Source organism: Sminthopsis crassicaudata, chromosome 1 (genome assembly GCF_048593235.1).
Source record: "Sminthopsis crassicaudata isolate SCR6 chromosome 1, ASM4859323v1, whole genome shotgun sequence".
NCBI lineage: Eukaryota > Metazoa > Chordata > Mammalia > Dasyuromorphia > Dasyuridae > Sminthopsis > Sminthopsis crassicaudata.
Window position 1 is genome coordinate 534,081,468 of NC_133617.1, and position 27,811 is coordinate 534,109,278.

At 31.9% G+C, this 27,811-nt stretch overlaps 1 protein-coding gene across 24 annotated transcripts in view; it reads left to right on the plus strand.

Annotated features, from left to right (window-relative positions):
* PPIP5K2 (diphosphoinositol pentakisphosphate kinase 2) overlaps positions 1-27,811 on the plus strand; it is a 103,111-nt gene that overhangs the window by 35,981 nt on the left and 39,319 nt on the right. For 22 of the 24 annotated variants that reach the window (XM_074281889.1, XM_074281890.1, XM_074281892.1 and 19 more), the window contains 14 exons: positions 726-880; positions 1,204-1,305; positions 6,827-6,988; positions 8,782-8,903; positions 11,688-11,789; positions 15,329-15,415; positions 16,034-16,113; positions 16,207-16,312; positions 18,956-19,041; positions 20,713-20,838; positions 20,979-21,100; positions 21,417-21,599; positions 22,050-22,191; positions 26,000-26,223. In XM_074281889.1, the coding sequence (XP_074137990.1) occupies positions 726-880; positions 1,204-1,305; positions 6,827-6,988; positions 8,782-8,903; positions 11,688-11,789; positions 15,329-15,415; positions 16,034-16,113; positions 16,207-16,312; positions 18,956-19,041; positions 20,713-20,838; positions 20,979-21,100; positions 21,417-21,599; positions 22,050-22,191; positions 26,000-26,223 (1,799 nt within the window). Of the gene's footprint in view, positions 1-725; positions 881-1,203; positions 1,306-6,826; positions 6,989-8,781; positions 8,904-11,687; positions 11,790-15,328; positions 15,416-16,033; positions 16,114-16,202; positions 16,313-18,955; positions 19,042-20,712; positions 20,839-20,978; positions 21,101-21,416; positions 21,600-22,049; positions 22,192-25,999; positions 26,224-27,811 lie in introns of all 24 variants that reach the window. The other 2 variants (XM_074281910.1, XM_074281902.1) reach the window with 1 other exon arrangement.

The following is a 27,811-nucleotide window of genomic DNA, read 5'->3' on the forward strand; positions in this document are numbered from 1 at the left end:
CTTTGCAGCCATACAAAATTATCAACTTGTAGAACTCAATTAGTAGGAGGTTATTGTGGCTTGTTTTTAGCTTATCATCGCTTGTGGTTGCCTTAACAAATGATTTCATGGGCCAGATATTCTCTATTCCTGATTTAGAACAATTGTATCTAATTCTATTTGGACAAAAAAAGTCATATTTTCTGATGACACTATTGCATCATAAAGATGTATTATATATTTCTGCATGCAAAACTAACTTTAGCTAAAAAGAGCAAATCAATAACTGCTTCTTTTCTAGACCACCAGTGGCTACTCCATTTAAAATTTATAATGTTCTCTAATATGTATATAACCTGATATTTTGCTCATGATCTGTTGTTAAGGTCTAGTAATTCAATATTTTATTATGTCAATCTGAAAATTTTTCAATAACTCAAATTCAATTCTGTGGAATCTATACATATAAGGTTTTTTTGTTGTTGTTATTTTTTTGAAAGCACACATGTGTGATATTAATAAGTAGTATACTGAAGAGCACTGCTTCATTTTGGGTTTTACTATTATCTCTATTTTATCTATTGCCTTGGTGACCTTAGGCAAGTCACGTAATTTCTTTGAGTTTCATTTTCCTTTTCTATAAAATGAGCATCATTGATTATTTGACTTCCCAGGATGGTTCTGAGCATTAAATGAAGTCATGTGTGTAAATTAAAATGTAAAGTAACCTTGTTTTGTCATTACAGAATGCAATCTAATTGAAGGGGAGGATCATGTAGAAGTAAATGGAGAAGTTTTCCAAAAGCCATTTGTAGAAAAACCCCTCAGTGCTGAGGATCACAATGTTTACATTTATTATCCAACATCTGCTGGAGGTGGAAGCCAAAGGCTCTTTAGGAAGGTAAGATTGATATCATAGCTGAAAATTGTTTTTGGAGTTTAGATTCAAAACTATTATGTATTTTTAAAGTGGTCCATTGGAATTCTATACTATGAAATAAAATTATAAGACAAACTTTTAATAAGATTAGTTAATTAATAAATTAATATCTTAATAAATTACTCTGATAAAATTTGGGTAATATTTAAAGTTATTAAATTACTTTTATCTGCCAAATATTGATACTTGAAAAAGCTTTTTAAAAGAACATAAGAAGAAAAAGAACATTGTGCTAGGAAAAATGGAAAGCATATGTGTAGTTGATAGAAACTTTTTTGTTTTAGATTGGAAGCAGAAGTAGTGTTTACTCTCCAGAAAGCAGTGTGAGAAAAACAGGCTCATACATTTATGAGGAGTTCATGCCTACAGATGGCACTGATGTCAAGGTAAGAATGAAAGATAGAAAGATGGGTTAATATTGTATCTTGAATCTATCTAAGTACTTTAGGATTTAGTCTGTATCTCATAAATTAGCCACTATAAGAAATACATGAACATTCAGTTACATTAATCTAACATGTTGCTTGAGGATTAGATATGTTTACAAAGTATATTTTTCAATGTTCTAGTTTTTTCTAAGAATTCTGAATTTAATTGAATAGAAAAAAAATGTATATAAAAAGTAGAGCAGAAAAAGGAGAAATACAAATTTCTATTATATCTAGCATGTTTTTAAAGTATATTATAAATTCAGCATGCTACTTTCAAAATTGTTTTGCTTATTTGTTTCTTTCTGAACTTCAGGTTTTTTTAGTTCATTTTTTAAAAAATGCTTTAAAGACCTTTAGTCCTTCCTTTTAAAGTAGCCCTATGACTGTCTTCTCCCCCAGTTTAAAAGACATTCACCACACTGCTTGTAACAAATAGACAAGTGAAGCAAAACAAATTCATACATTTGCCATATCCAAAAATGTATAGCTTATTTTATGTCTTGGATTCATCACTACCCTGTCAGATGGGTAATGTTGTTATGGGATTTAAAAAATGATCAAATGATATAAACTTTCACATTTTTTCTTTTACATCATGAGAACATATTTACATATATTAAATCTAACATCAAAACAAATTTTAGGAGCCCTTAATTTTACCTTAATTTAAAATTATATTTTAAATGTTTGTTAAATGTCTTTCTAAATCAAATAATTTTTTTAAAACAAATAATAGTCTCTGACAATTTGTTTTGTAAAAAAGAATTTTCATGTAGCGATTTTTCACTTTTCTATATGAAAATACATTTTTGCTTAAAACACGTTAAGGGTTTGTATATTCCCAGTATCTTAATTATGAACAGCAAATATATCAACATGGAAACAATGTTATTAGTGTATTAGTTATTGGTGTAACCCATAAAAACTTGTACTGTAACTGATGTATTATAATGCTAATGGATAAAAGACAACTAATCTGTATAACAATGTTTCTGTGAAGAAAATGCATTCATATTTTCAGCTTAGGGACTCCATAAATACATCTTTTGTCTATAGTATTGGGATTAGGAAAAGGCCTCCTACAGAAGATGGAATTTGAGCTGTGAATCTGGAGGGAAATTAGAAGATAGAGATAAGGAGTAAGAGCATTCTAGGCCTGGGGAGACATGTTGAGTTTTTGGTATCCATAGGAAATCCAGTACAAAATGTCTAAAGCAATGGATGTTTCAAGACTATAGCTTAGGAGAGCAGGACTTGTTATATAAATCTGTCAGTCATTAAACATAGGGATGAAAATTGAAGTCATCACCAAGACAATGTAGAGAGAGAAGACCCAGGACAAATCATTAAAGGATACCCCAAAGTAAGTGAACATGATCTGCATGAAGATTCAGTAAAGGAGATTGAGGGGGAAAAGCAAACAAACAGGTGTAGAATCAGAGAAAAGTACCACAAAAACCTCAAAAGAAGGAGTTCTGTGATACTAAATGTTGTTAGGTTCTTACTAAGTGCTAATGAGATAATGAGATATTAGGTTCTTACTAAGTGCTAAGTCGGTATTTAACAATTCTCTAGTTCTGGCCTTTCCAGGTAGTTTGACTTGTGAATTCCTAGGGAAGAGCTTGCGTTCTTGGGAGGAGCAAGCTCATTGGTTGAAGTGGTTCTTCCCAGAAGCCCTTGCATTATCCCACGCCCATTCTCTAGGAGGATAAAGAGGGCAGCTCTGGAAGAAAAAGTGAATCTCTGCTTTGGACCAGGCCTGACAAGGCTCTCTGCAGGAAGGGAAGTCACTTCTCTGGACGAGAGTTAATGGCAACTGTCTGGAGACAACGGTTCTCTACAGGAAGAAGAATCTGTCTGAGAGATTTGTGTTGTCACAGCAGATCTCCTCCCAGAGAGCGATCGGCAGCTTCTGGAAAAGACAGCACGTTACAAAATGTCACAGAGAGGAGAGGAAGAATGAAGATCAAGAAGATCCCACTAAGTCTCTTAATTGTAGCTCCTTAATTAAAGCCCCTTATATACCATTAGGAGATCACTGGTAACTTTGAAGAAAATAATTTCAGTTAATTAATGGATTTGGAAGCTAGAGTGTAGATAATTTAGAAGAGTGGGAGAAGTATAGGTACTAGGTTTATATAGGCAACTTTTTCAGGTTTGATTATGAAGGAAACAAGACATAAGATATAGCTATCAGAAATGGCCATGTTAAGAGGTTGGTCTTAAGGATGGGCATGTTTTAAAAAACAAGAATGTTTGTAAACATTAAAGAACTACATGATTAGGTAAGGATGCCATGCCCAGAAACAGAATTTCCAGATATTAATAATTTATTAGCTGAACTAGCCATTAATCAATAAATTGCTGATTAGTGGTTTCAGTAACCAGAAATGTTAAGGGAGACAGAATCGTTTTAAATTGGGTGTGTGCCTTCTGACAGGGAACTCCCCTGACAAGTGAACCCAACCTTGATTAGTAGACATTTAATAAGCAGGTGAATTGGAAGCTTCTGGTCCCTTTCAATTAGCAGATCATTGAGGGTGGGAGGTCAGCTGAGAATACACCAGAGGTTTCTGATTTTTTTGTTTGTTTATTTCATAATAATATTTATTTATTAGTTTTTGACATTTACTTTCATGAGATTTTGATTGTTGTAAGTCTTTCCAGGTTTTTCTAAAATCTACCTGCTCATCATTTCTTCTAGCACAGTAGTATTCCATTACGTTCATATGCCATCATTTGTACAGCCATTCCCCAGTTGATGGACATCTCTTTGATTTCTACTTCATTACTAGTACAAAAAGAGCTGCTATAAACATTTTTTACATGTTGGTCTTTTTTCCCATTTTTTATGATATTTTTTGGGATACAATCTGTACACCCTGATGAAGAACTCTTTTGGTTTACTTTCTCTTTTATGAACCCTAAACACAAATGAAGAGAATCAAGGATAGGAGTTCTTTCTCCTAGGTAAAGAATTCACAGACTAGATTCTATTTATACCCTAAACAGAAATCTGATTTCCCAGTTGGGGAGTTCATGGCCAGTTACCTTCAGCAGAAATGGAATGCTTCTAACAATCTTTAGCAAGGTTTCTATATTACATATTATTAATAATAAGTTGTATAGCATTAAAAATTAATTTATCTTATTCTCCCCTTTGATTCACTGAGACATACAATTTCCTCAATGAATTACTGACTAGTTTGACAATTAAGGACTTGAAACATGAAACAGAACCCATTTCTAGTCAGGTGACCTCTATTCAATTGAATATATCTCCATATTACCTTACACAGAAAATCATTATAAAAGATTTAAGTGGACCTTACTCCCTCAATATAAGTTGATCTACAAACTTTCTCATTCTAACTAGGCATGAATAGCTCTTTTTATCCCTGTAGTCCTCAGGTTTAAACATTTTACTTATACCATGTCAAACATCTTATCAGGTAAAACATCAAAGAATATCTCCCCCCCCCCTTTACTCATTATTTATTTACTTATTTACTTATTTATATATTTGCTGAGGCAATTGGGGTTAAGTGACTCATCCAGGGTCACACAGTTAGGAAGTGTTAAGTATCTGAGACCACATTTGAACTCAGGTCATCCTGACTTCAGGGCTGATGCTCTATTCACTGTGCCACCTTGTTGCCCCTATTTTTCTTCCTTATTATAATCTGAATGAAATAAAATACTGTTAACAAAGATAGTTAATAACTTTTAGACAACTCTTAACAACTGAATTTATAACCTAATATTATCTAAGTTACAATTTATTTTTCTATTTACTTCAATGTTACAAAGTTTCACAATGTCAATATGTATTTTACATTACTAATACTAATATATACCCATAAAGTATTCCCAGTTGTAATTCACTCCTGTTATCATCAGATTAATTAAAGTGTGATGAGGTAAGACATTCTAGGTGACTGATTTTCCATCTAGGCAGAAAAGCTCCCAGGAGTTGGGCTAAGTGCTGACAGGGTGCAGCTTCCTTTTCCTCAGGCTAAATCCTTTAGTCTCCTTACAAACCATCTTGAAAAGATGGATGATCATAGCTACTTTCCTCGTTTCACTTGTAGCTAAGAAGTTAGGCAGTGTGGTATAATGGGTAGCGATTGAATCTTTCTCTTTCATAATTTCTAGTTCTTAATTAAAATTAAATCTCAAACCTAATTAACTTCAAGCTGTTAGTCTTTTATATTTATAAAGAGTTTTTAAAAAGTTATATGAACTTAACAATGAAATCTACACAAGAAACTCAAAGAATTCATATTTTTAAGCTATATTTTTAATACAATAAATTGTTATATTTCTACAAGGCACTGTTTTTTATACAATTAACTTCAGTAAGATAAGGTAACATTTTCTTTAGACACAGTTGACAAATTTCCTGATCCATACATTTTCCCAATATTTTATGTTACTGCCAAATAGTAAAATAAAGACTTTTAAGTTCATGCCATATGACGAACCAACTGAAAGAGTAGGGATCCTATCTGTGGGAATAGAACATGGCAACTTTCTTCAAGTACTTTAAAGGCTGTCATATGGAAGAGGAATTGAACTTATGCTGAGTGATTCTTTAGGGCAAATATAGACATGATAAGCAAAAAAGACAGATTCGGGCTTAATATTAAAAAAAAAAAATCTTAACAATTAAAGCTATCCATAAGTGACCTTCTTCCAGAGGTACTGAGTGACCCCTCACTTGAGATCTTTGTGCAAAAACATCATGACTTATTGTGTATGTTATAGCAATTAAAGATAGCCATTGAAATTGATGACCAAGGGAATCCCTTACATATTTGAAATTTTGTAATCCTATGATTTCCTTTTTTCATGTGGGATAACTGGGGGGTCAGAAAGGTAAAAAATTCATTCCTAATCACATAGATAGTTAATGTCAGAAGCAGCATGCGAAACCCAGGAGTCCACAGATCCTATGAACATTTTCTATAGGAACTAAAGAGTAAAGAATTTAGTTTATTTAAAAAAACAAACAAACAAACAAAAAAACCTAACAAAGGATCTTCCAGGTTTGAGGTTAGGTTATTGGGTAGGGGTATAGGAATTTTTCTCCACTTGGCTGATTAGCCATGAGTGGAATGAAGAGAATAAGAAAAATGTGCAAGTTGGTTTCCTCTTCTCCCAAAGGCTAAACTATCAGAAGGGAAAATAAGAGGGAAAAGCTGTCCTTACATTTGTATATTTAGCCATTTGTATGTTTATTTATGAAGCCTTGGTATATAACCCAGAGGTTGTAATTAAACTTACTTAATACTGTACTTCTGCTTTTACTATTATTCTGAATAGTAGGCATCCTTAATTCATTTATAATAAAATTTGATTTACATATAATTTTTCAGAAATATGTCTATTGTATAGGAACAGCTATTCTGTGCTAGTTTTTGTTGATTGTTTCCATAAATTTGCTATCCATTGACTTTCTTAATATTTTCTAAAGGTATACACAGTAGGTCCAGATTATGCTCATGCTGAAGCACGGAAATCCCCTGCACTTGATGGCAAAGTAGAACGGGATAGTGAAGGGAAAGAAGTCAGATATCCTGTTATCCTCAATGCTAGAGAGAAATTAATTGCTTGGAAAGTCTGCCTTGCATTTAAGGTAAAATGAAATGAAGGATTTTAAAAACATATAGAACCTCAGTTCATGAAGTATTTTGCTGTAACAAATTTTAATTGGGATGAGTATTTGGAGTTATAAATAATAACATATTGGAAAATGTATGCTTCACTCTTGGATAATATGAATGTTATTATTTCAAAAGCTCTTTGGAATGTTGCCAATTTCGTTACCTCTCATTGAAAACTTATGAATTTGGATCCCTTTTATTTATTAATTTGGATCCCTCTTACTCAGTATTTATGGTGCTAGGATTTGAGCTAAAACTTTTATTTGCCAAGAAATAAAGTAGCCTATTATAAGGATTTGAAAATTTTCATTTTGTCATTCCAGTAACAATGTTACATTTGTTTTGCTGAGGACAAACTGTAGTAGCATTATATAAATATGCCTATATTATTTTGATTTCAAAAAAACAAACTATGATTAAAAGTGTGCCAAATTTAGATGAGCCTGTAATGCAGAAGAGCAGGAAAATCCTCCCCTCAGAGTGAATTCATGCTTTTCTATATACTATAGTTGTTCAGAGGTTATTATGACATATGATCACATCTAGTGTTAATTCCTGCTTGGATGGAATTCTTGGGAGCCATATGAAGATTCAATGAAGAGACTGAGGGCATTTAGCTTATGGAAGATCAAACTAAAGGACAACATTATAGCTGTCTTCAAATATTTTAAGAACTGCCATCTGGAAGAGAGACTGTAATTCTATTTAGCCTCAAAGGGCAGAACCTTGAGCAATAGGTAGCATTTTCAAAAAGGCAGAATTAGAAAAAAACAAAAACAAAACATCCTCACAATTAGAAATTTTTATAGTTGAACAAGCTGCCTCAAAAGGTAGTGAGTTTTTTCTTCTTGGAGTTCTCTAAGCAAAACCTGGATAGACTTTTAATTGGGTAGTCATCTTCAGCTATAGTTTAGACTTGTCCCTCCTAATTTTAAAATTCCATTAACTCTTTATGTCATTGACCAGCAAGCAGCCAGGTTGTTGAAAGATTTAGATTTGAAGATTGGTTTAAAGGATTTGAGAATATATATTCTAAAGAAGAAATGATGGAATGAAATGGGGGAAAAATGATTAGCCACCTTCAAGTATTTTAAGGGACTTTCATGTAAAACAAGTATTAGATTTGTTCTGCTTATCCCTACCTAGTAAGCTAGAAAACACTAAAAGATAATTTTGCAGTTTAACATAAAACATTTGATAGCAATTTAACTCCATCTAAAGAGGAATGGAATGATTTAGTAGGTAGTGATTTAGTAGGTAGTAGCTTTTGAAGCCTCTTCCAGCTCATCCTGAGATTTGTTACCCTGAAAATTCCATCTTTTTAGATAATGATTAAAAGCTTGCTATTTTTGACTTTGGGCAAAAAGGTCTCTATTACTCAGTGTGTCCAAAAAAAAAAAAGCAGAAAACTTTCACTAAATTTTTAAAAAATATTTCTTAAATAATTTTTTTTGGTGGACTTTGCTAGCCCAAAATAGCTTTAAAGTTTATTGTTCTATATCCATTAGTGTACAAGAATTATCAAAGAGTAAAAAAGTCAGTCATGGATAATACCACTTCAGCTTATCTAAATTACAAATAAGAATTTTTCCTCTGAAATGTCAAGTAACTAATTTTATTATGTATATTAAGCATTCACTATTTGTTATCTTATCACAAGACTTTGTACTTACAGAAATGAAGGTAGTCTACTATTAATGAAAATGTTTCTGTTTATTATTAGAATTGTAACATTTGAGCTCAGTTTTAAATTTAATTTTAATAGCAAACGGTTTGTGGCTTTGATTTGTTACGTGCCAATGGACAATCCTATGTCTGTGATGTCAATGGCTTCAGTTTTGTGAAGAATTCTATGAAATATTATGATGACTGTGCAAAAATTCTTGGGTAAGATTGTGTTGTATTTTCATTCATCCCTTCCCCCCTCAAACATAGCTAGTATTACAATATACTGCCATTTATTCAGTTAGGTAAGAACTAGAAAACTTAACAAGAAGAATGGCTTTTGGCATGCTTTACAATTAAAATTAATTTTCATAATAATTACTCTGAGATACTACCAGATTTAGAAGGGCTTCTTGAATAATGAAATTTCAGGTATGTAGCATAGATTTTAATCTGAAATATATTTCATTTTATTCTGATTTGTTAACATTTTCTATTCAGTTAAATAAAATTTAAGTATCTACCATGTGAAGAGCACTCTACTAGGAACACTTTGCATTCTGGCTTCTATCCTTACCACTCAACTAAAACTGCTCTCTTCCAAATCATCAATTACCTATTTTTTTTAATATGCAATGTTTTCCCCCCCTATTCTTCTTGACCTCTGCAGAACATTTAACATTGTTGATTTCTCCTTTCTTCTGATGACTTTTTCTTCCTTCAGATTTCATGTCACTGTTCCAACTTGATGTTTTCTACCTGCTGACTGGTTATTTCTCATTCATATCTTGACACTTATATTTACAGAAAGAATATCACTTTGTTCCCGTAAGCTATGATTCTTTTCATATCAGCTAAAGCTTGCCTTAGCTCTGTCCTGGGCCCACTTCTTTGTTTTTTTTCTTTATAATCTCATCAGTTTCCATGGATTCAGCTCTGATCTGTTCAAATGAATTTCAGGTATACATATTCAACTTTCATTTTTCTCCTAAATGCCATTCCAATGCATTACCAGCTGCCTATTAGACTTCCTCACTATTGCTGTCCCTTAAGTATCTTAAACTCAGCATATGCAAAACCCTTTTTCAGTCCTTACTGTTTTTGATTTCTCCACAACATTTGACATTATTGGCCATTTTTTTTCTCTTGGGTTCTCTCTATTTTTTATGTGATATCATTCTTTCTTAGTTATCCTGGCTATTCTTCATTTTTCTTCAATGACACTTTAGAGCATATAATTCTCACTAATTGTGAGTATCTTCCAAAAATTTGCCTTGTTTCTTCCCTTTTTGGTCTATGCTATCTCCTTAAATGATCTCATTTATTGAGCTTTCATAAGTTCAGTTATAATCTTTCTGAAGATATCTTGATAATCAGTCCTAAAGTCTCCTTATCTGAAATGGGAGTCCTTTTCCCCCCTTTGCTTCATAGAATACCTTCCTTCAAGATCTCAAAGGTCAACTTATGAAGCCTGACCTAATGCTTCTAATTACTAGGACTTTCCCCTTAAAAATTACTTTGGGTATTTTTTCTTATCCATCTTTATATTTTGCTCTACTCTTTCTGGCTCTTCTGCCTTTCTCCCTAAGCCCCACTTCCTACCCCACTAGAATATAGGCTACTTGAAGATAGCAGTTTCATTTTCAGCTTTAAATTCCTAACAGTCTTTAGTTGTTTGATTATTGTCCTTCATGCTCAAAGAGGACCAGAATGACATCACATTGTTGAAATCAAGGTACAATATATCTGACTATGATTGTTCAAACCAATACAAACTCAGAAGTCTCTAAGGTGGGCACAAATAGCTTATATGAACATGAAGTGGAAAAGTACAAATTTGAACTTTATTTAATTTTGAACTTAATTTAAATTTGAACATCTCACATCTCATTTTTTTTTTCCTTTTTGAGCTGCTGCAATTCTTATTTGTTCATAGAGCTTGATGCCTTCTTTGTTATACATATGCTATGATATACTGCCATGCTGAGCAATCTTTTGCCTTGTCTCCTGTGTTTCACAATTAATTTCAAAGTGAGCAACAAAAAAAGCATTCAGTAGAGTGGCTGAAAGGAAAATAGTAGACATCTTATAAATGCTTGTCAAATTAACTAATTAATGGAAAATGCCCTCTCATTAATGCAATAGTGATCTGAATGCCTGAGAGATTGTAACTTACCCATAGTTATATAAGCAGTGGATTTCAGAGCTAGAACTTGAACCCTTTCTTCCTAGCTCTTAGGAAACACAGGAAACAAGGCAAAAGATTGCCCAGCATGGCAGTATAACATAGCATATATATAATCTGTGATACTTCTTATTTGTAGGTTAAATATGTATTTAATCACAACAGATAAAATTAGTTAAGAAGTTCATCTTTGATATCAATATTATATATTACATTTATATATTATATAATTATATTATATATTATATAATACTATATATTACATTTTATATCAATATTATATATTACCGTATTTGTAAAATATAATTTTCAAGTATTTGCTAGTGCTCAAAAATATATGGTCACAAAAATTCTTGACAAAGAATCAGATAATCCTAATTAAATATCTATTGATTTTGTAAACATTTATTTTGCAAATGAATAAGCACATGTAATATAAAATGCAAAGATAAAAAAGGCATTCCCTTACTTCCTTCTACCCCATTCCCACAAATCTCCTTACAACATATCAGATGTTTATATAGTACGGCAAATATACATTCTTGGTTGCTTAGATGTAGTGTTGTTTCTCCAGTCTCACATCTCCAACTGCCTTTCAGAAATCTCCTTGGATCTCCAGTAGACATTTTAAATTGTTAGTTTTTAAATTATTTCTCTAAGAAACAAAATTTTGTGGAGCCAGTTTCTCTAATTTTGAAGAAAAGTGGCATCCTGATAAGAATCTTTAGAATCTTGATGTTTTTATACTGTTCTGGATCCAATTTTGAGATCTAAATATATTGTCTTATTTTGTCTGTCTCTTTTTTTTTTTTTTTTTAAAGCAACATTATAATGCGAGAGCTTGCTCCACAGTTTCAGATCCCCTGGTCAATACCATTAGAAGCTGAAGATATCCCAATTGTACCCACAACATCTGGAACTATGTAAGTTTTCATTTATTATCTCCTCAGCATTTGTTTGAACTGTCACAGTGAAAATAAAGTGTGTTAAAGTTAAAAGCAGTAGTTACCCTCTGGTTTAAAAAAAATTAATATTTTATTTTTTCCATTATAATTTTTAACATTCTTTTTAAAATTCCAAATTCTCTTCCTTCTTCCCTTCCTATCACCTTTCCCCTCCCCCCTTGGAGAAGGCAGGCAATTCAATATAGTTATACTGTGCAGTCATAAAAAAAACATTTCCATATTAGTCATGTTGTAGAAGAAAATATAAGACAAAAAAAAACCTCAAGAAAAATAAAGTTAAAAAAAGTATGCTTCAATCTGTATTTAGAGATCATCAGTTCTTACTTCAGGTACCATTTTTCATCATAAGCTCTTAAGAATTGTTTTGGATCATATTGCTGAGAAGAGCTAAGTCTTTCACAGTTCATCATTTTACAATATTGCTGTTACTTTGTGCACAGCGCATTTCTCTTTACAGTGGTAAGTTTTCAGGTTTTTCTGAGAACTTTCTGCTTATCATTTCTTATAGCATAATAGTATTCCATAATAATCACATACCAAAATTTATTCAGCTAATTTCCCATTTGAAGGGCAACTCCTTTATTTCCAATTCTTTACATCCAGAAAAGAACTGCTATAAATATTTTTGTACATATAGGTCCTTTTCATTTTTGTTTTTTCTCTATTGAGATACAGACCTATTAATCAAAGGGCATGCATGGTTTTATAGTCCTTTGGATATAGGTTAAAATTCCCAAATTAGAATTGTTCCAAGTTTGAACTATTCCAAATAGTTCCAACCACTCTATAGAGTAATTGAATCAGTGCACAACTCCACCAAAGATGCATTAATGTCTTATTTTTCCCATATCCCCTCCAATATTTGTTGTTTCCCTTTTCTTTTTAGCTAAATCTAATAGATATGAAGTAATGTCTCAGAATTGTTTGAATTTGCATTTCTCCAATCAATAGTGAATTAGAGTTTTTTTTCATAAAGATGGCTTTGATTACTTCATCTATAAACTCATCTTAAAAACTTCATGTCATGAAAAATTCATATCTTTTGATCACTTAACAATTGGGAAATGGATCTTTTATAAATTTAACTCTTCTATATGTTTGAGAAATGATGCCTTTATTAGAGAAACTTGATTCAATTTTTTTTTCACAATTATTCTTGCTAAGATGTAATCCACCCACCTATTACTCTCCCTTAATGCCTTCTTCTATTCATTCAGTTCCCCTAACTCCTCTCTTCTGTTCCACTAGAAAAGCTTTTTCTTGCCTCTTTTATGTGAGATAATTTGCCCTGTTCTATACTCCCCATTCCCTTCCTCTAGTTACTTTCCTCTCTTACCCTTTAATTATATTTTTAAAATAAATATCATCCCTTCATATCCAATTAATGTCTATGCCTGTGTGTGTGTGTATTCCTTATAATTGCTCTTAGACTTAGAAAGTTCTTATGAGTTACAAATATCTCTCCATGTAGAAATATTATTAAGTCCCTTATGATTTCCTTTTCCTGTTTACCTTTCTATGCTTTTCTTTAGTCTTGAATTTGAAAGTCATATTTTCTATTCATCTCTGGTCTTTTTTTCAAAAATGCTTGAAGATCCTCTATTTCATTAAATGTCTATTTTTTCCCCTGAAGCATTAAACTATTTTACTGGGTAGGTGATTCTTATTTGTGATTCTAGCTCCTTTGCCATCCAGAATATCATATTCCAAGTCATCTGTGCCTTTAGTGTAAAAGGTGCTAAATCTTATGCTATCCTGACTGTGGCTTTATGGTACTTAAATTGTTTCTTTTTGGCTGCTTACAATATTTTCTCCCTTACCTGGACTCTGGAATTAGGCTATTATGTTCTAGGGAGTTTTCATTGTAGAATCTCTTTCAGGAAGTGATTGGTGGATTCTTTCAATTTGTTTTACCTTCTGGCTCTAATCTATCAAGGCAGTTTTCCTTGATAATTTCTTGAAAGATGATGTCTAGACTTTTTTTTTTTTTTTTTTTTTTTTTAAATCATGGCTTTCAGTAGTTCAATAACTTGTAAACTATCTCTCCTGGATTGACTTTTGAAGTCAGTTGTTTTTCCAGTGAAATATTTCACTTTGTCTTCTACTTTTTAAATCTTTTGTTCTTGTTTTATGGGTTCTTGATTTCTTATAAAGTCCTTAACTTCTATTTGCTCAGTTTTAATTTTTAAGGAATCATTATTTTCAGTGAGCTTTTGCAACTCTTTCTATTTGGCCAATTCTACTTTTTTTTTTCCCCCCGAAGCAATTGGGGTTAAGTGACTCGCCCAGGGTTGCATAGCTAGCAATTCTACTTTTTTAAGGAGTTTTTTTTTTTTCTTTGGTGACCTTTTTTACCTCTTTTTCCATATGGTCAATTCTAATTTTTAAGACATTCTTCTTCTCATTGGCTTTTTGTACCTCTTTTACCATTTGGAGTACTCTGTTTTTTAAGGTGCTATTCTCTGTCTCTTGTGTATTTTTTTGGGTCTCCTTTATTAAGCTATTGTTTTCTTGCATCACTCTCATTTTTCTTCCCAATGTTTTCCTCTACTTCTCTTATGTGGTTTTCAAAATTCTTTTTGAACTCTTTGGTGGTCTGTGATCCATTCATTTTTTTCTTGGCAGTTTTGGATATAGGACTTTTGGCTTTATATCTTCTTCTGAGTTTGTGTTTTTATGTTCCCTGTAACCATAGGAGCTTTCTATGGTCAAAATTTTTTCTGTTGTTTGCTTATTTTCACAGCCTGTTTCTTGACTTTGAACTTTTTGCTTTGTTAAAGTAGGGCTTTCTTCTAGTTTAGAGGGTACACTATCCCAAGTTTCAGAGATTTTGTGCAGCTATTTCAGGATAATTCTAGGGATCTATAAGTTCTCAGTTCTTCCAAGGTGATATGATATTAAGGAAGAGTGTTTTTATTACTCTCTTGGCCTGTGTTCTAGTCTGTGAGTAACCACAAGCACTCATTTCTGCCCTGGAAATTGCCCTGAGGGTCCTTCCCACTGAGGCCTCAAGCTTTGGTGTGCTAGTACTTTTCTTCATCCTGGGACTATTCCCCAGGAGTATGACCCTAATTTAAGTATCTCCTTCCAACTGGTTGGTGAATCCCCTATTTATGGCTTGAAAATGCTTTTTCAACTTTTTATTGTTACTCAGGTAAAATTGCAAGCTCTCAAATATAACTTTTCTTTATCCTTCTACATTGTAACTTCATTTAATAGGTTTCATTGTGATCCAGGGTCTTCTTGTACCCTGATTTTTTTTTTTTCATCCTTCAAAATATAAGTGAAGTTCATTCTCTTCTTGAGAAATCACTTCATTAGGAGTACAGAAGTACTCATATAAAACTTAATGTCTCATTGTTAAATAACATTTTTCAGAGTTGTTAGGAATCATTTATCTCATTTGATAGTTTTAAATATATGTCTACAATTTGTTTAAATCTAAAATTTTGTAAATTTTAGATTCATGAAACTTAGTACATATTTTTTTCTTTTAGGATGGAACTCAGGTGTGTTATAGCAGTTATACGTCATGGGGATCGAACACCAAAGCAGAAAATGAAAATGGAAGTGAGACACCAAAAGTAAGTTATAACTAATTTTCCAGGCTCAAGGATCTTTAAGAGAATAATTAACATTTAGGTCTTATTTAGTTTGCTTTGTTGACTGATTTTTCCTTTCCTACATATTTCTACAGTTTATTTTAAAAACTTTCTAATCTGTAAAAACATCCATTTAAAACTGTGAATTTACCAGAAAGTGAGGGTGAAAAAAGGAAAATATTCACTAGTAATTAAGAAATAATCTCTCCTTAGTTTTGTTGTTGTTATTCTGAGTACTGTTGCACTTACTTCTCCTTTGTTTCTTATTGTCTTCAGTGTTCTGAAAAATAGAATAAAGCAGATGTAGATGTTTCTGCAATTTGTCCTACTGCTGGGAGATAATAAAATATGAAAACATGAGCATCCAATTAGAATTGTTAAGCAGTCTTTTTTTTTTTTTTTAATGTAATAACCTCAGTATAGAGACTATTTAGGGATTGTCTGTATATTCCATATTATGAAACACTTGATTTCCATATGAAAGAATAATTTTAAAGTATTTTCTTGAATATTAATTTGATAAGTGTTAAAGGGAGCATATTTTATCAAATAAAAATAGACTTGTTTTTCAACTAAATATTCTTTGCCTTCTCTTAAAAGATTTTTTGATCTTTTTGAAAACTGTGATGGATATAAAACTGGGAAATTAAAACTGAAAAAACCAAAACAATTACAGGCAAGTTGTTTTGATCTTTTTTTTTTTTTTCTGGTCTTATATACAACAACTGCTACATAAATCAATATTTATGTGCCTTAATTTATTTTGTAGGAAGTGTTGGATATTGCTCGACAACTTTTAATAGAACTGGGACAAAATAATGATTCTGAAATTGAAGAAAGTAAATCAAAACTTGAACAATTGAAAACTGTATTGGAGATGTGAGTATCTTTAAAACTAGGCTATAAGCTTTTTAGTAGTCCGTAGGCATTTCAGAGAATTTTTCTCAAGCCTATTCTTTTGTCTGTGTGTGTGTCTGTGTCTGTTTGTGTGTCTGTGTTTGTATGTGTGATGAGAAAAGTTTTCCTATTGAAAAAAATATTGGTGTGTTGCAATAGAAATACTACTTCAGTAGCATTCCTAGTTTCTATAAGAAACTGATATAGTGTGAGCTTTTTGTTATGGTTTAGAGAATATGATTATTAAATTCACTGCATCAGAGATGTAGAGCTAGAGGAACCTTTTTTTTTTTTTTTTTTTTTAAATATTAAAGCTTTTTATTTACAAAGCATATGCATGGGTAATTTTTCCAACATTGATCCTTGCATAACCTTTTGTTCCAAATTTTCCCCTCCCCTACTTGGCAAGTAGTCCAATACATGTTAAATATGTTGAAATACATGTTAGATCCAATATATATATATATATATATATATATATATATATATATATATATATATATATACATATATATATATATATATATATATATATATATATATATATATATATATATTTATATATATATTTATATATATTTATACAGTTATCTTGTTGCACAAGAAAAATCAGATCAAGAAGAAAGAAAAGAAAAATTGAAAAAGAAAACAAAATGCAAGCAAATAATAAGAGAGAATGAGAATGCTATGTTGTGTTCCATACTCTGTTCCCATGGTTCTTTCTCTGGGTGTTGATGACTCTCTTCATCAATGCACAAGTGGAACTGGTTTGAATCATCTCATTGTTGAAGAGAACCATGCCCATTATAGTCTTGTTGTTGCCGTGTATAATGATTTCCTGGTTCTGCCCATTTCATTTAGCATCAGTTCATGTGGGTCTCTCCAAGCCTTTCTGAAATTATCCTGCTGGTCATTTCTTACCGAACAATAATATGCCATAATATTAATATACCACAATTTATTCATCGATTCTCTAATTGATGGGCATCCACTCAATTTCCAGTTTCTTACCACTACAAAAAGGGCTGCCACAAACATTTTTGCACATGTGGGTCTCTTTCGCTCCTTGAGAATCTTTTTGGGATATAATCCCAGTAGAAACACTGCTGGATCAAAGGGTATGCACAGAACTGGAAGGACTTTGAAAAGTCAGCTAGTCCAAACTCATCATTGTACTGAAAAGGAAACAGCTCCAGAAAGAAGTTACTTGTTTAAGGTTTTAATGGTAGTGGTGACAGAGCCTAGATTCAAACCCAAATCCTCTGACTCCAAATTCTTTACATTACACCATCCCGAGTTGAAAACTGTTTTATCTTGATCAATCCAATGCAGTTATCAGGAAGACTTTACTTAACTCAAATATTGAATAAATTAAAGCACAAAATCATTCATTAAATCTTCATTTTGGTATGCTTTTTGATGACATAAGGTCATTTTGTTTCATTTTTTCTTTCATCTATATATTCATTGTAGTCCTTGTGGAAAATACATTTTTTTCCCTTAGAGTCTCTATTTGTAATTGTTATGGAGTTATTTTCCATCTATTGTGGGGAATCTCTGATATTCAATAATTTTCATTCGGGTTGATGTTTACTTTGCTTTATTCATTTTTCCAGCTAGAGCTGAATTCTTGAATCAGAATTTTGTGCTAGGGGTAGGTTCATCTCCTTTTTATGTTTTCAGGTGGGTTAGTAACCCTGCCTTATTCTGGAACTGACTCCCTTAGATTCCTGAAATTACCTCCACCTCCCAGTTTCAGCCCTTTTAGATCTTAGAGCTTTAAAGCACTGTTTCTTCAGCACCTTCTTTGGTGTTTCAACATAGAATTTTAATGATCTCCAAATCTTTGGTCTTTAGGTGGCCTAATCTGAGTGCTGTTCACAGTTCACTGACATTTCTCATCATTTCAAGGCTGCTTTCTGATCATGCTGGGAAGTTATCCTTTTCTGGTTTTGTTGATCAGAACCCACTTTGTTATTGCATATAGATTTCTGGTTCACTTTTTGTGCTATTATAAGATAAAAATCACTATAAATCACATTCAACTTTTTGATCTTTATTTGATCTAATGTGACTTTTTAGGGTTTTGTTTAAGTAAGTATGAAATATCTTAGTACTGTATTCAACTTTTATTGTCACAGAATGTGAGACTATTTAACTGTGACAGAAGTCCAGCTTCATAGTTTTTTTTTTTTTACTCTCTTATCCAACAAACATTTTTTAAAGTGGCTATCACATGCAAAACCTTTTTCAGCATGATGGGAATACAAAGAAAGAAATGTATAAATCTTTTTTTCAAAAATCTTTTATCTAATAAATATATAGAGAATGTAATACATTCAGTAAGATTAGTACAAGAATTGTCTTGTAGGTGAGAGGATTCATTTAGTGAACACAAATTTATAGTGGCTTTAAGCAAACTGGTTTCATAAATTTTTTTGTTCATCTACTTGAGTAGATATGGAGAGAGGACAGTGGTAGGGTTAAGTCTACATCCTAGCAATTTTGTCAGTTCAGTTATTGATCATTTTAAAATTTTTATAACATTGAGGTATCTCAGAGTTGCATATATATATTTTAGGGTTTCCAAAGCTATATTCTAAATATGCTCTTTTCATTTTTCAGGTATGGTCATTTTTCTGGAATAAATCGTAAGGTCCAGTTGACATATCTCCCTCATGGTTGTCCAAAAACATCTAGTGAGGAAGAAGGTATGACATTATTAATATATAGTGTTTTTATCTTGAGGCAACTCATCAGAGTGGCTAATACATTAGCTATGAAATTAGGAACACCTAGGTTCAAGTCCTGCCTCTGATGCATACTAACTCTGACCACAGGCAAGTTTCTTAATTTAATAGTGTTCTAGATAATGCTCTAAGCACAAGTAATAGGGAAATTCTCCAACTATCCTATGGAGGATAGTGTTTCCATACCTGATCATCAGCGAAATCATATGCCTTTAAAACCTTAGTCACCCTTTTAAAACTTGTACAGTTGGGTATGTGCATGTATGTACATAGATTGTACATAGTTATAATTCATATATACATATAACATGCACATTATTTTATATGTACATAAGTAAAATTTTATATAGAGAGGATTTATATGCAAGATTAATCAATGTTGTTTATCTTAAGAAAGTCTTGTGAATGACTTCAGCATTAGTAACTAAAAGGATGCTGCCTTAAAGATGAAAACACACACACACACACACACACACACACACACACACACACACACACAAAGTGGATTGCCTTTTTGCCACTCTTAGTCATTTTATAAACTAAAGGTTATTTATGCTCCGACATATTTCTGATTGATTGTGTTACAGGACCTTCACCCCCAACTCTCTTTAATTCTATCAATAACTATAGAAACTCTACTTCTCTCTCCCCCCAAAAAGATATTATGTCTCCTATTTTAAACAGAGGAATGAGAAAATGGAATACACAAGATGAAATGTCAAAAAGAACAGATTGTGACTAGGAACATATGCATGAGTTGTTGCAACACATATTTCTGCATATGTGCTAAAACTTAGAGACTCAAAAGAATATTCTCCTTTGGAAGCAATAAATTATAGTCTAAAAGCATTTCCATTATTCCAGATGTTAGGCACATTCTATCTTTTTCATAGGATTGTTTGTAAAAACAACATTTTGTTTTAAATTCCAAAGTTCTATATGAAAGGGGGATTCATGTCTTTATTGCTGAAAGCTCATTGGTTTGGGGCATTTGATTTGCAGAAATACCTAAGGGTCAGTTGCTGCCATGTCTAATAAATAAGAGGTTAGTAAACAAATATAATAACTCCTTTTGGTCAAAAAATGAAATGTACTTTAAAAAATATTAATACCTATTTTCTTTAATGGTTTATAAACTTCAAAAACCTATACAAAAAAAGTTTTGAGTAATGTCAACATTATTGGAGTAGGTATATGATATTCCAAGGTGTTTGTAACTTTGAAATGTAATAATTTTTTACTCAATTTTAAAAAGGTCATTTCATTATGAGAATTGAAATTTGTGTGTAACTAACGCCAGAATGTAGAATTGGGGGATATATCATATGTATTTTCTTGTTTCATTAGGTTCATTAATCTTCAAACTTTTTTCTTAATCTACCGTCTACTTGTTGCTAGAATATCTCATCATTTATTATAGAAAGGTCCTGTCCTCTTCAGGAAGAATTCCATTACAGAACAATAGGTAGATAATAGACCTTGAAATCTGTGGATCCATGAAGGAGTTTGGCTAAGAAAACAATTTGAATCCAATTTTTGAAAAATATGTGCATATGTACACACACACACACACACACACATATATATATATGTGTATATATATATATATATATATTTCTTGCTATTTTTAAGACAATCGAAGAGAAGAGCCATCTTTACTTTTGGTTCTGAAATGGGGAGGAGAATTAACTCCTGCAGGAAGGGTCCAAGCAGAAGAACTTGGAAGAGCTTTCAGGTGTATGTATCCTGGAGGACAAGGTAGTTATCAAAGTATTTTCATGATTTTTTTTAAAGACTATTTACTATCTTTTCTTTAAATTCATTAATAGTTGTTAAAGTTATGTGTACAAAAATTATTAGGAAAAAATGTAACTGAAATGATTGAAATCTGTTTTTAGGTGACTATGCAGGGTTTCCTGGTTGTGGTTTACTTAGATTACACAGTACATACCGACATGACCTCAAAATTTATGCTTCTGATGAGGGACGAGTCCAAATGACTGCAGCAGCTTTTGCAAAGGTATCATTAATTTTTTTCAAAAAAATTATTTCCTGCCTAAAACAGTGAATATTTTGAAGGTCTTTGACCTGATACATATATACATATATTAAATGAATATTCATGTGAACATCCTAGAATTGTCAATGTTGAAAACTTTAAACCAGAAAACTTAGGTGATGATGAACTTTGCTAATAACCAGATCCTCTCCTCTATAAAGTATTTAGTTTTTATTTCACAGAAATAATTTAGAAGATGAAGGTAAATATTATTGTTCTTTCTATTCCTTTGTATATTAATTATTTTTATGTCTGTTGTTTGATTTACTATGTTTAGGGACTTTTGGCTTTAGAAGGTGAGCTTACCCCCATTCTTGTCCAGATGGTAAAAAGTGCAAATATGAATGGACTTTTGGATAGTGATAGTGATTCCCTAAGTAGTTGCCAGCATCGTGTGAAAGCAAGACTTCATGAAATACTTCAAAAAGATAGAGATTTTACTCCTGAAGACTATGAAAAGGTGAGACATTGTGATGTGTTTCTTTCTTTTCCTTTCCCCCCTTTTCAGTGCATTCCATTGATCAAGATTATTATAAACGGAGGATTCAAGAATGGGTAACTGGGGAAGATGCATTCTAAAAGATAAAAAATGTTAGAAATTGAGTAGGTGTGGGTAAAATGGAATGAATTGTATTTAAAGCCTTAGAAACTGAGCTGAGGAAGTGCAGTCATTGACTCCTTTCTCTGTAATTTTCATATAGACATTCTATCCATGTTGCTGTACTTTTAACTCAACATCAGAAATTAGTATGGCTGTGGAAGTTTAGTATACTTTGTATACCTTTATTTATTTAACCTTTATTATATAAATTTTTATCATATACACTCATGTTGATAATTTTTTGCATGGTATTTTTTAGCAAATGCTTATTTAGGCACGACTAACTGTAAAAACAATTTCTTTCTGCAGCTTAATCCATCTGGGAGCATTTCTGTAATCAAATCAATGCAATTAATTAAAAATCCTGTGAAGACTTGTGATAAAGTTTACTCTTTGATTCAAAGTTTGACTTCTCAAATCAGACAAAGAATGGAAGATCCCAAGTCATCAGGTAAAAGATGTGTTTCAAAATTTCTGCATTTGTCTTTGGACTTAAAACATGTATCTATCATATAACTTTTATATGCCTATTTTAATTTGATGCAACAAACATACTTAACTTTAATAATTTACAAATTTGCAATCCTTCTAAAACAAATTGTATCATACAATTTATGTAACAAGAAATACAGCCAAACTGAGTTTGCTTTTGTTTTTTTAAGAATACCTGACTGAAAACTAGAAAATTTGGCTGCTAGTCCTTATCATAGCTCCGTCACCAAATAACTTCATTTGATCTTAGTTTTATCATAAATAATATTAGGAAAAAACAGCATAGTAAAACTATATAAGAGCACTGTGGTCAAAAGATAACATATTTTAATTGTGACCTGTATTTATAATTTGTGTGCTCTCTCTGGCCCTTAATTTTTCATGAAAAACAGTGAGAGGTTAGGAGGATTCAAGAAGATGGAGGAGTACATCAGAAAATTCCAGGCTTTCCAAATTTCCCCCACAAACAAGACAAAGAACTGAGCCTCAGACTGAATTTAAAGTAGTTAAAAACAAAGTTGTAGCAAAACAGTCCTCTTGGGACATCAGCGAACATTCAAGGAAAGATACCAAGATGGAAATTTGGCCAGTGTGAAGTGTAAATACCTCCTGGCTAGGTGAACAGCAAGTAATGAACCTGGGGTTAGCTGAGTTTCAGCTTCAGCCACATTAAGTTTTACTTTCCATACGGTGTGGGGAGTCAGGGAAAGTGGGGAAGATTGAGAGAACCTCTGCTGATAAGTAATGCCAGGCCCAACTGTGCTGCTGAGACATGGCTCTGGGCAAGAAGGAACCAGCACCTGGTGAATGCAGAAGTGGTGAAGCAGGAACTCTCATCAGAGTTAGAGGAGAGTAGAGTGTATTTGGTTTCAGGTGCCAGGCCAGAGGAGAGAACTGTAGGAGGAGCAGAGATCAGAGGCACCAATCTTGCAACCCAGGAGTAGAGGTAATTACACTAATGTGCTCATATTTAAAAAAGAAGGATGAGGCAGTCAAAGGAGAAGAAATCCTACTATAGAAAGTTTCTATGGGAATAGGGAATCTTCTAAGGCAGAGTCTGAAGTTAAAAAAAAAAAAAAAACCTCTCCTACACCAAAGAATAATGGTAAATGATACCTGCCCCAAAAGAATTCATAGAAGAACTGGAAAAAACAAAAAACAAAAAACCCTTAAAAGTCAAATGAGAGAAATTGAGGAAAAAATTTTTTTTTTTAAATAAGAAGATTATGAAATGATAGATCAGCAAACTAGAAAAGGAAATCTTGAATCTATTTTTTCCCCCCTGAGGCTGGGGTTAAGTGACTTGCCAGGGTCACACAGCTAGGAAGTGTTAAGTGTCTGAGATCAAATTTGAACTTGGGTCCTCCTGAATTCAAGGCTGGTGCTCTATCCACTGCGCCACCTAGCTGCCCCCTGAAATCTTGAATCTTAAAGAAGAAAAATGACTTTGAAAATTAGAATTGGGCAAGGGAAAGTCAGTGAAGTTATAAAAGAACAATAAATAATAAAATATAAAGAATGAAAAAATAGAAGAGAATGAGACATCTCATTAGAAAAACAACAAATCAAAAAGAAAAAAAAATAAGAATAATTGGATTACCTGAATGCCTGTGACCCAAAATAAATCTTAATACAATCATAAAAAAATAATTAAAGAAAATTGTTCTGAAGGATTAGATTAGGAAAGGAAAGTAGAAATAGAAATAATCCACCAGTCGTCAGTATGATTTGAAAGAGATCCTACAAAGAAAATCTATAGGAACATCATTGCTAAATTTTTAAACCTCCAGATCAAAGAGGAAATTTTACAAGCAACAACAACAAAATTCAAATACACTGGAGCCACAATTAGAATCAAACAAGACCTATCAGTAGCTACAAAAAAAAAAAAAAAGACCGCAGATTTTGGAACGATATAAATCGGAGATCAAAATTACTAGGGTTGCGGCTGAAAATACTATACAGCAAAATTAAATCTAATACTGAAAGAAAAAAAAAAGAACATTCAATGAATTGTCAGACTTTCAGGAGTTTCTTCTACGAAAAACTGAACTTAATAGAAAATTTGACATAAAAGATCCAAGAGAAATATAAGGTATAATGTCAAAGACTAATTTCAAGGAAATCATGAAGACACCTGTTATATTTTATACATGGAAGTGTAAACTGTATGTCTAAGATTGTCATTAGTAATTGGGTATTTCAGAAGAAAGATTGGGGTAGAGAGCTCAGTATGATTTGATTCTAAAAAAGCAAAGTTGTTTTGGAAAAGGTAAAAACAGTAATTATGTTACATGAATGAGGAATAAAAGCAAGAACTGATGTAGAAAAACTAGACTAGGAGGGCTGGTAGTTCTGAATTTCTAGACATCAGAAATGGGTTAAAGATAGAATAATACATGCACACACACACACACACACACACACACACACACACACACACAAATATATACATATATCGGTCTGAAGCTCCCAAATTTATGAAGGAGGAGGGAATAGGATAAAATATAGAAGGATGTATAGAGTAACATGACTGAAATAAGGTATATGGATTAATTATAAAAGAGGGAAGGGAAGAAGGGTGAGTGGAGAGGATAAGGGAAGGATCCTGAGTGGTGGGTGAGCTTAAGTAATAGCAAGGCAAGCTAGTGGGTAGAAAAAAAAAAAAAACAGACTTAGCAGAAATACAAAACAAGATACACAAACACAGTAATAATGATCAAGAGTAGGATTTATTATTAAAAACAATTAGAGTAGTGATCATTGATCTCAAAGTCTAACTTTAAAAATTCAACCAAAAGAGAGAAATCTACATAATATGTCATCCATTTTAATATCATTTTAGTCTAAATAGTATAAGTTTGGATATTGCTACAATATGGGAAATGTTGAATTGGTGAATTTTAAAAAGTATGGAAAGACTTGGACATAAGAAGAGTGATGTTATTCATCTTCTGAGAAATAGGACAAATAAGTGTAGGATAGCTTTACATAGATGTAAATGAATGTATATCTATATGATTATAGATATCCATGTCTGTGTCTCTCTGTGTGTATATGTGTGTGCTTAACTATAGCCTGCTTGGGAGTAGAGGGGAAGGGGAAAAAAAAAAAAAGAATAGAGTAAAAATGTGGCACATGTGCAAGTGCACAGCAGAGAACAAAAGAAAACATACAATGAAGCTAAGAAAAGACAGACAGAATGTGTTCTATTCTGTTGTGTGTGTTCTTATATACATTTTCCTAAAATGAAAATTTACTGTTACATATTTCAAATCTTCTTTTATGTTTTGCTGTGCACATGACAATTTTTCTTTCTTTTTTTTTTTTCTCTTTTCTATATTGTATAAGTTGCTGAATTATATAGCTTCTAAGTAATTGGGGCCAAATTTGACCTCAAATCTGACAGACCCAAGCTTTAATATTTTATCTACTGTACTGCCTAATATATGGTTAGCCGAATGATCTCTGAAGTTCCTTTGACTGTCTTTGTCTACCTTGCTTGATTAAATAAATTGATGAAAATAATGAGATTTTGCTTCACTAAAGATAATATATGTAAACAGTTCACAAATTGTGGTGAAATGTTTTGAACTTGCACATATAAGAATTACATTCATTTTTAACATTCCTAGTGTTAGTAATTTCCTAATTTCTTAGATTTGTAGACTTGACTTTTAAATCATTAAACTGTACATTAATTCAGCTGAAGTTTTAAAACTTTGGATTATTGAAATATTGTTTGACAATTTATTTCTTTATTTTAGACATTCAACTTTATCATAGTGAAACATTAGAACTAATGCTACGTCGATGGTCCAAATTGGAAAAGGACTTTAAAACAAAGAATGGCAAATATGACATCAGTAAAATTCCTGACATATATGATTGTATAAAATATGATGTACAGCATAATGGCTCCTTAAAATTAGAAAATACAATGGATTTGTATAGGCTTTCAAAAGCATTAGCAGATATTGTTATCCCTCAGGTAAGTACTAAAATATAAGAATCACTTTTTTGCAATGATTGATAAATAAGTGTCATTTTATTAGGTAGGTTTTCTTCAGCTTAATTAAATATGTTTCTATGTCCAGTGTCATGATTGTTAAAATGATGAAGATAAGTAGATACTATAAAATTTTAGCTTAGCTATACCTTAAAAATAATAAAAATTTGACAGCTTTTATTTTAATTCTAAATATTTTTGCTTTGTTATATAAATATCATGAATAAGTAAAAAAAAATGTTATTTTTACAAGAGAAGTAATATATTAGTAAGCATAGTGACTAATGAGCACTATATTACAGCACTGAAGTTTCTGTTATGTGCCCAGTGCTTATTTATTTTGTTAAAAAAGGAGTTTAAAAAAAAATTTCCCCAGTTACATGTAAAAATAAACTTTTTTTTGTTATATATGTACTTTTTTAAAAAATGTACATATTTCCTTGTGAATCTTGTTGGGAGAGAAAACTCAGAACAAAAGAGAAAAAACACAGGAACAAAAAAAAAAAAAAACCAAGAAAAAAAATAAACAAAAGCATGTGTAGATTTACATTCAGTTTCAAAATTTCTCTCTGAATCCAAATGGCATTTTTCATCTAAAGTTTATTGGGATTGCCTTGGATCACTTGAACCGCTGAGAAGAACCAAGTCTGTCACAGTTGATTATAACACAATCTTGCTGTTGCTGTGTACAAAGTTTTTCTGATTCTGCTTGTTTCACTCAGCATCATTTCATGGAAATCTTCATCTTGTTTTAATATTAGCAGTGCAACTATACTAGTACACAGATTCACATTGGTCTACTCCTTAGTAACATTCTTATTAAATTTTTTTAAAAGTTTTTAACTTTTGAATTAATTTTGAGCATTCCATCAAACTATTCATCTGTCTAGACTCTGATGTTTTGGGACAGATGGAAAACTTTTATTATGTCTGTACTCTCTTACCTCATTACTTCTTTCTGTTTCAAATACTAAGTTAACTTTACAAATTATGGTTTTGCACATTTCCCTAGGAATCCTAAACTTTACATTTTAGAGAGTCAAAAGGAGAAAAAAACTTTCCACCTTTGTTTGCCTTTGATTCCTGCAAAATCTGTAATGCAAATGAAAAGCTGTTTTTGGTTATTATTTACTTGGTGATAACTTTCTTTGTTTCAAGTCTCTGTATCTTTTCTCACTCAAAGCCATCTGTTGCTTTTCCTCTTTTGGCCTGCTTTTTTGTCTAAACATACTCTCCCTTAATCTTTTGGGTCTCAAGAGGAAAATTGTGAAAGGGGACAGAAAATAGGACCACTGCTCCTGAAGGTTGGCATAATTTTAACTTAATGATGTGGTACAGAAGTGCAAAAACATATATTGAAGTTCTGAGACTCTCCCTATATAAGGCTATCAAATATTAGGGAGTAAGGGTTGGATCCAAAAATATATATTGGAGTTTCGGCCAATGTTGCAAGTGCCTCAAAAGCATTTATTACCTTAGACCTTCTCCAAATCAAGAGACAAAGAGTAAGCTAACTTCCAGAATGGAGTTTTAGCCATTAATAAAATAAGTACAAGAGCTAAGCTTCTCT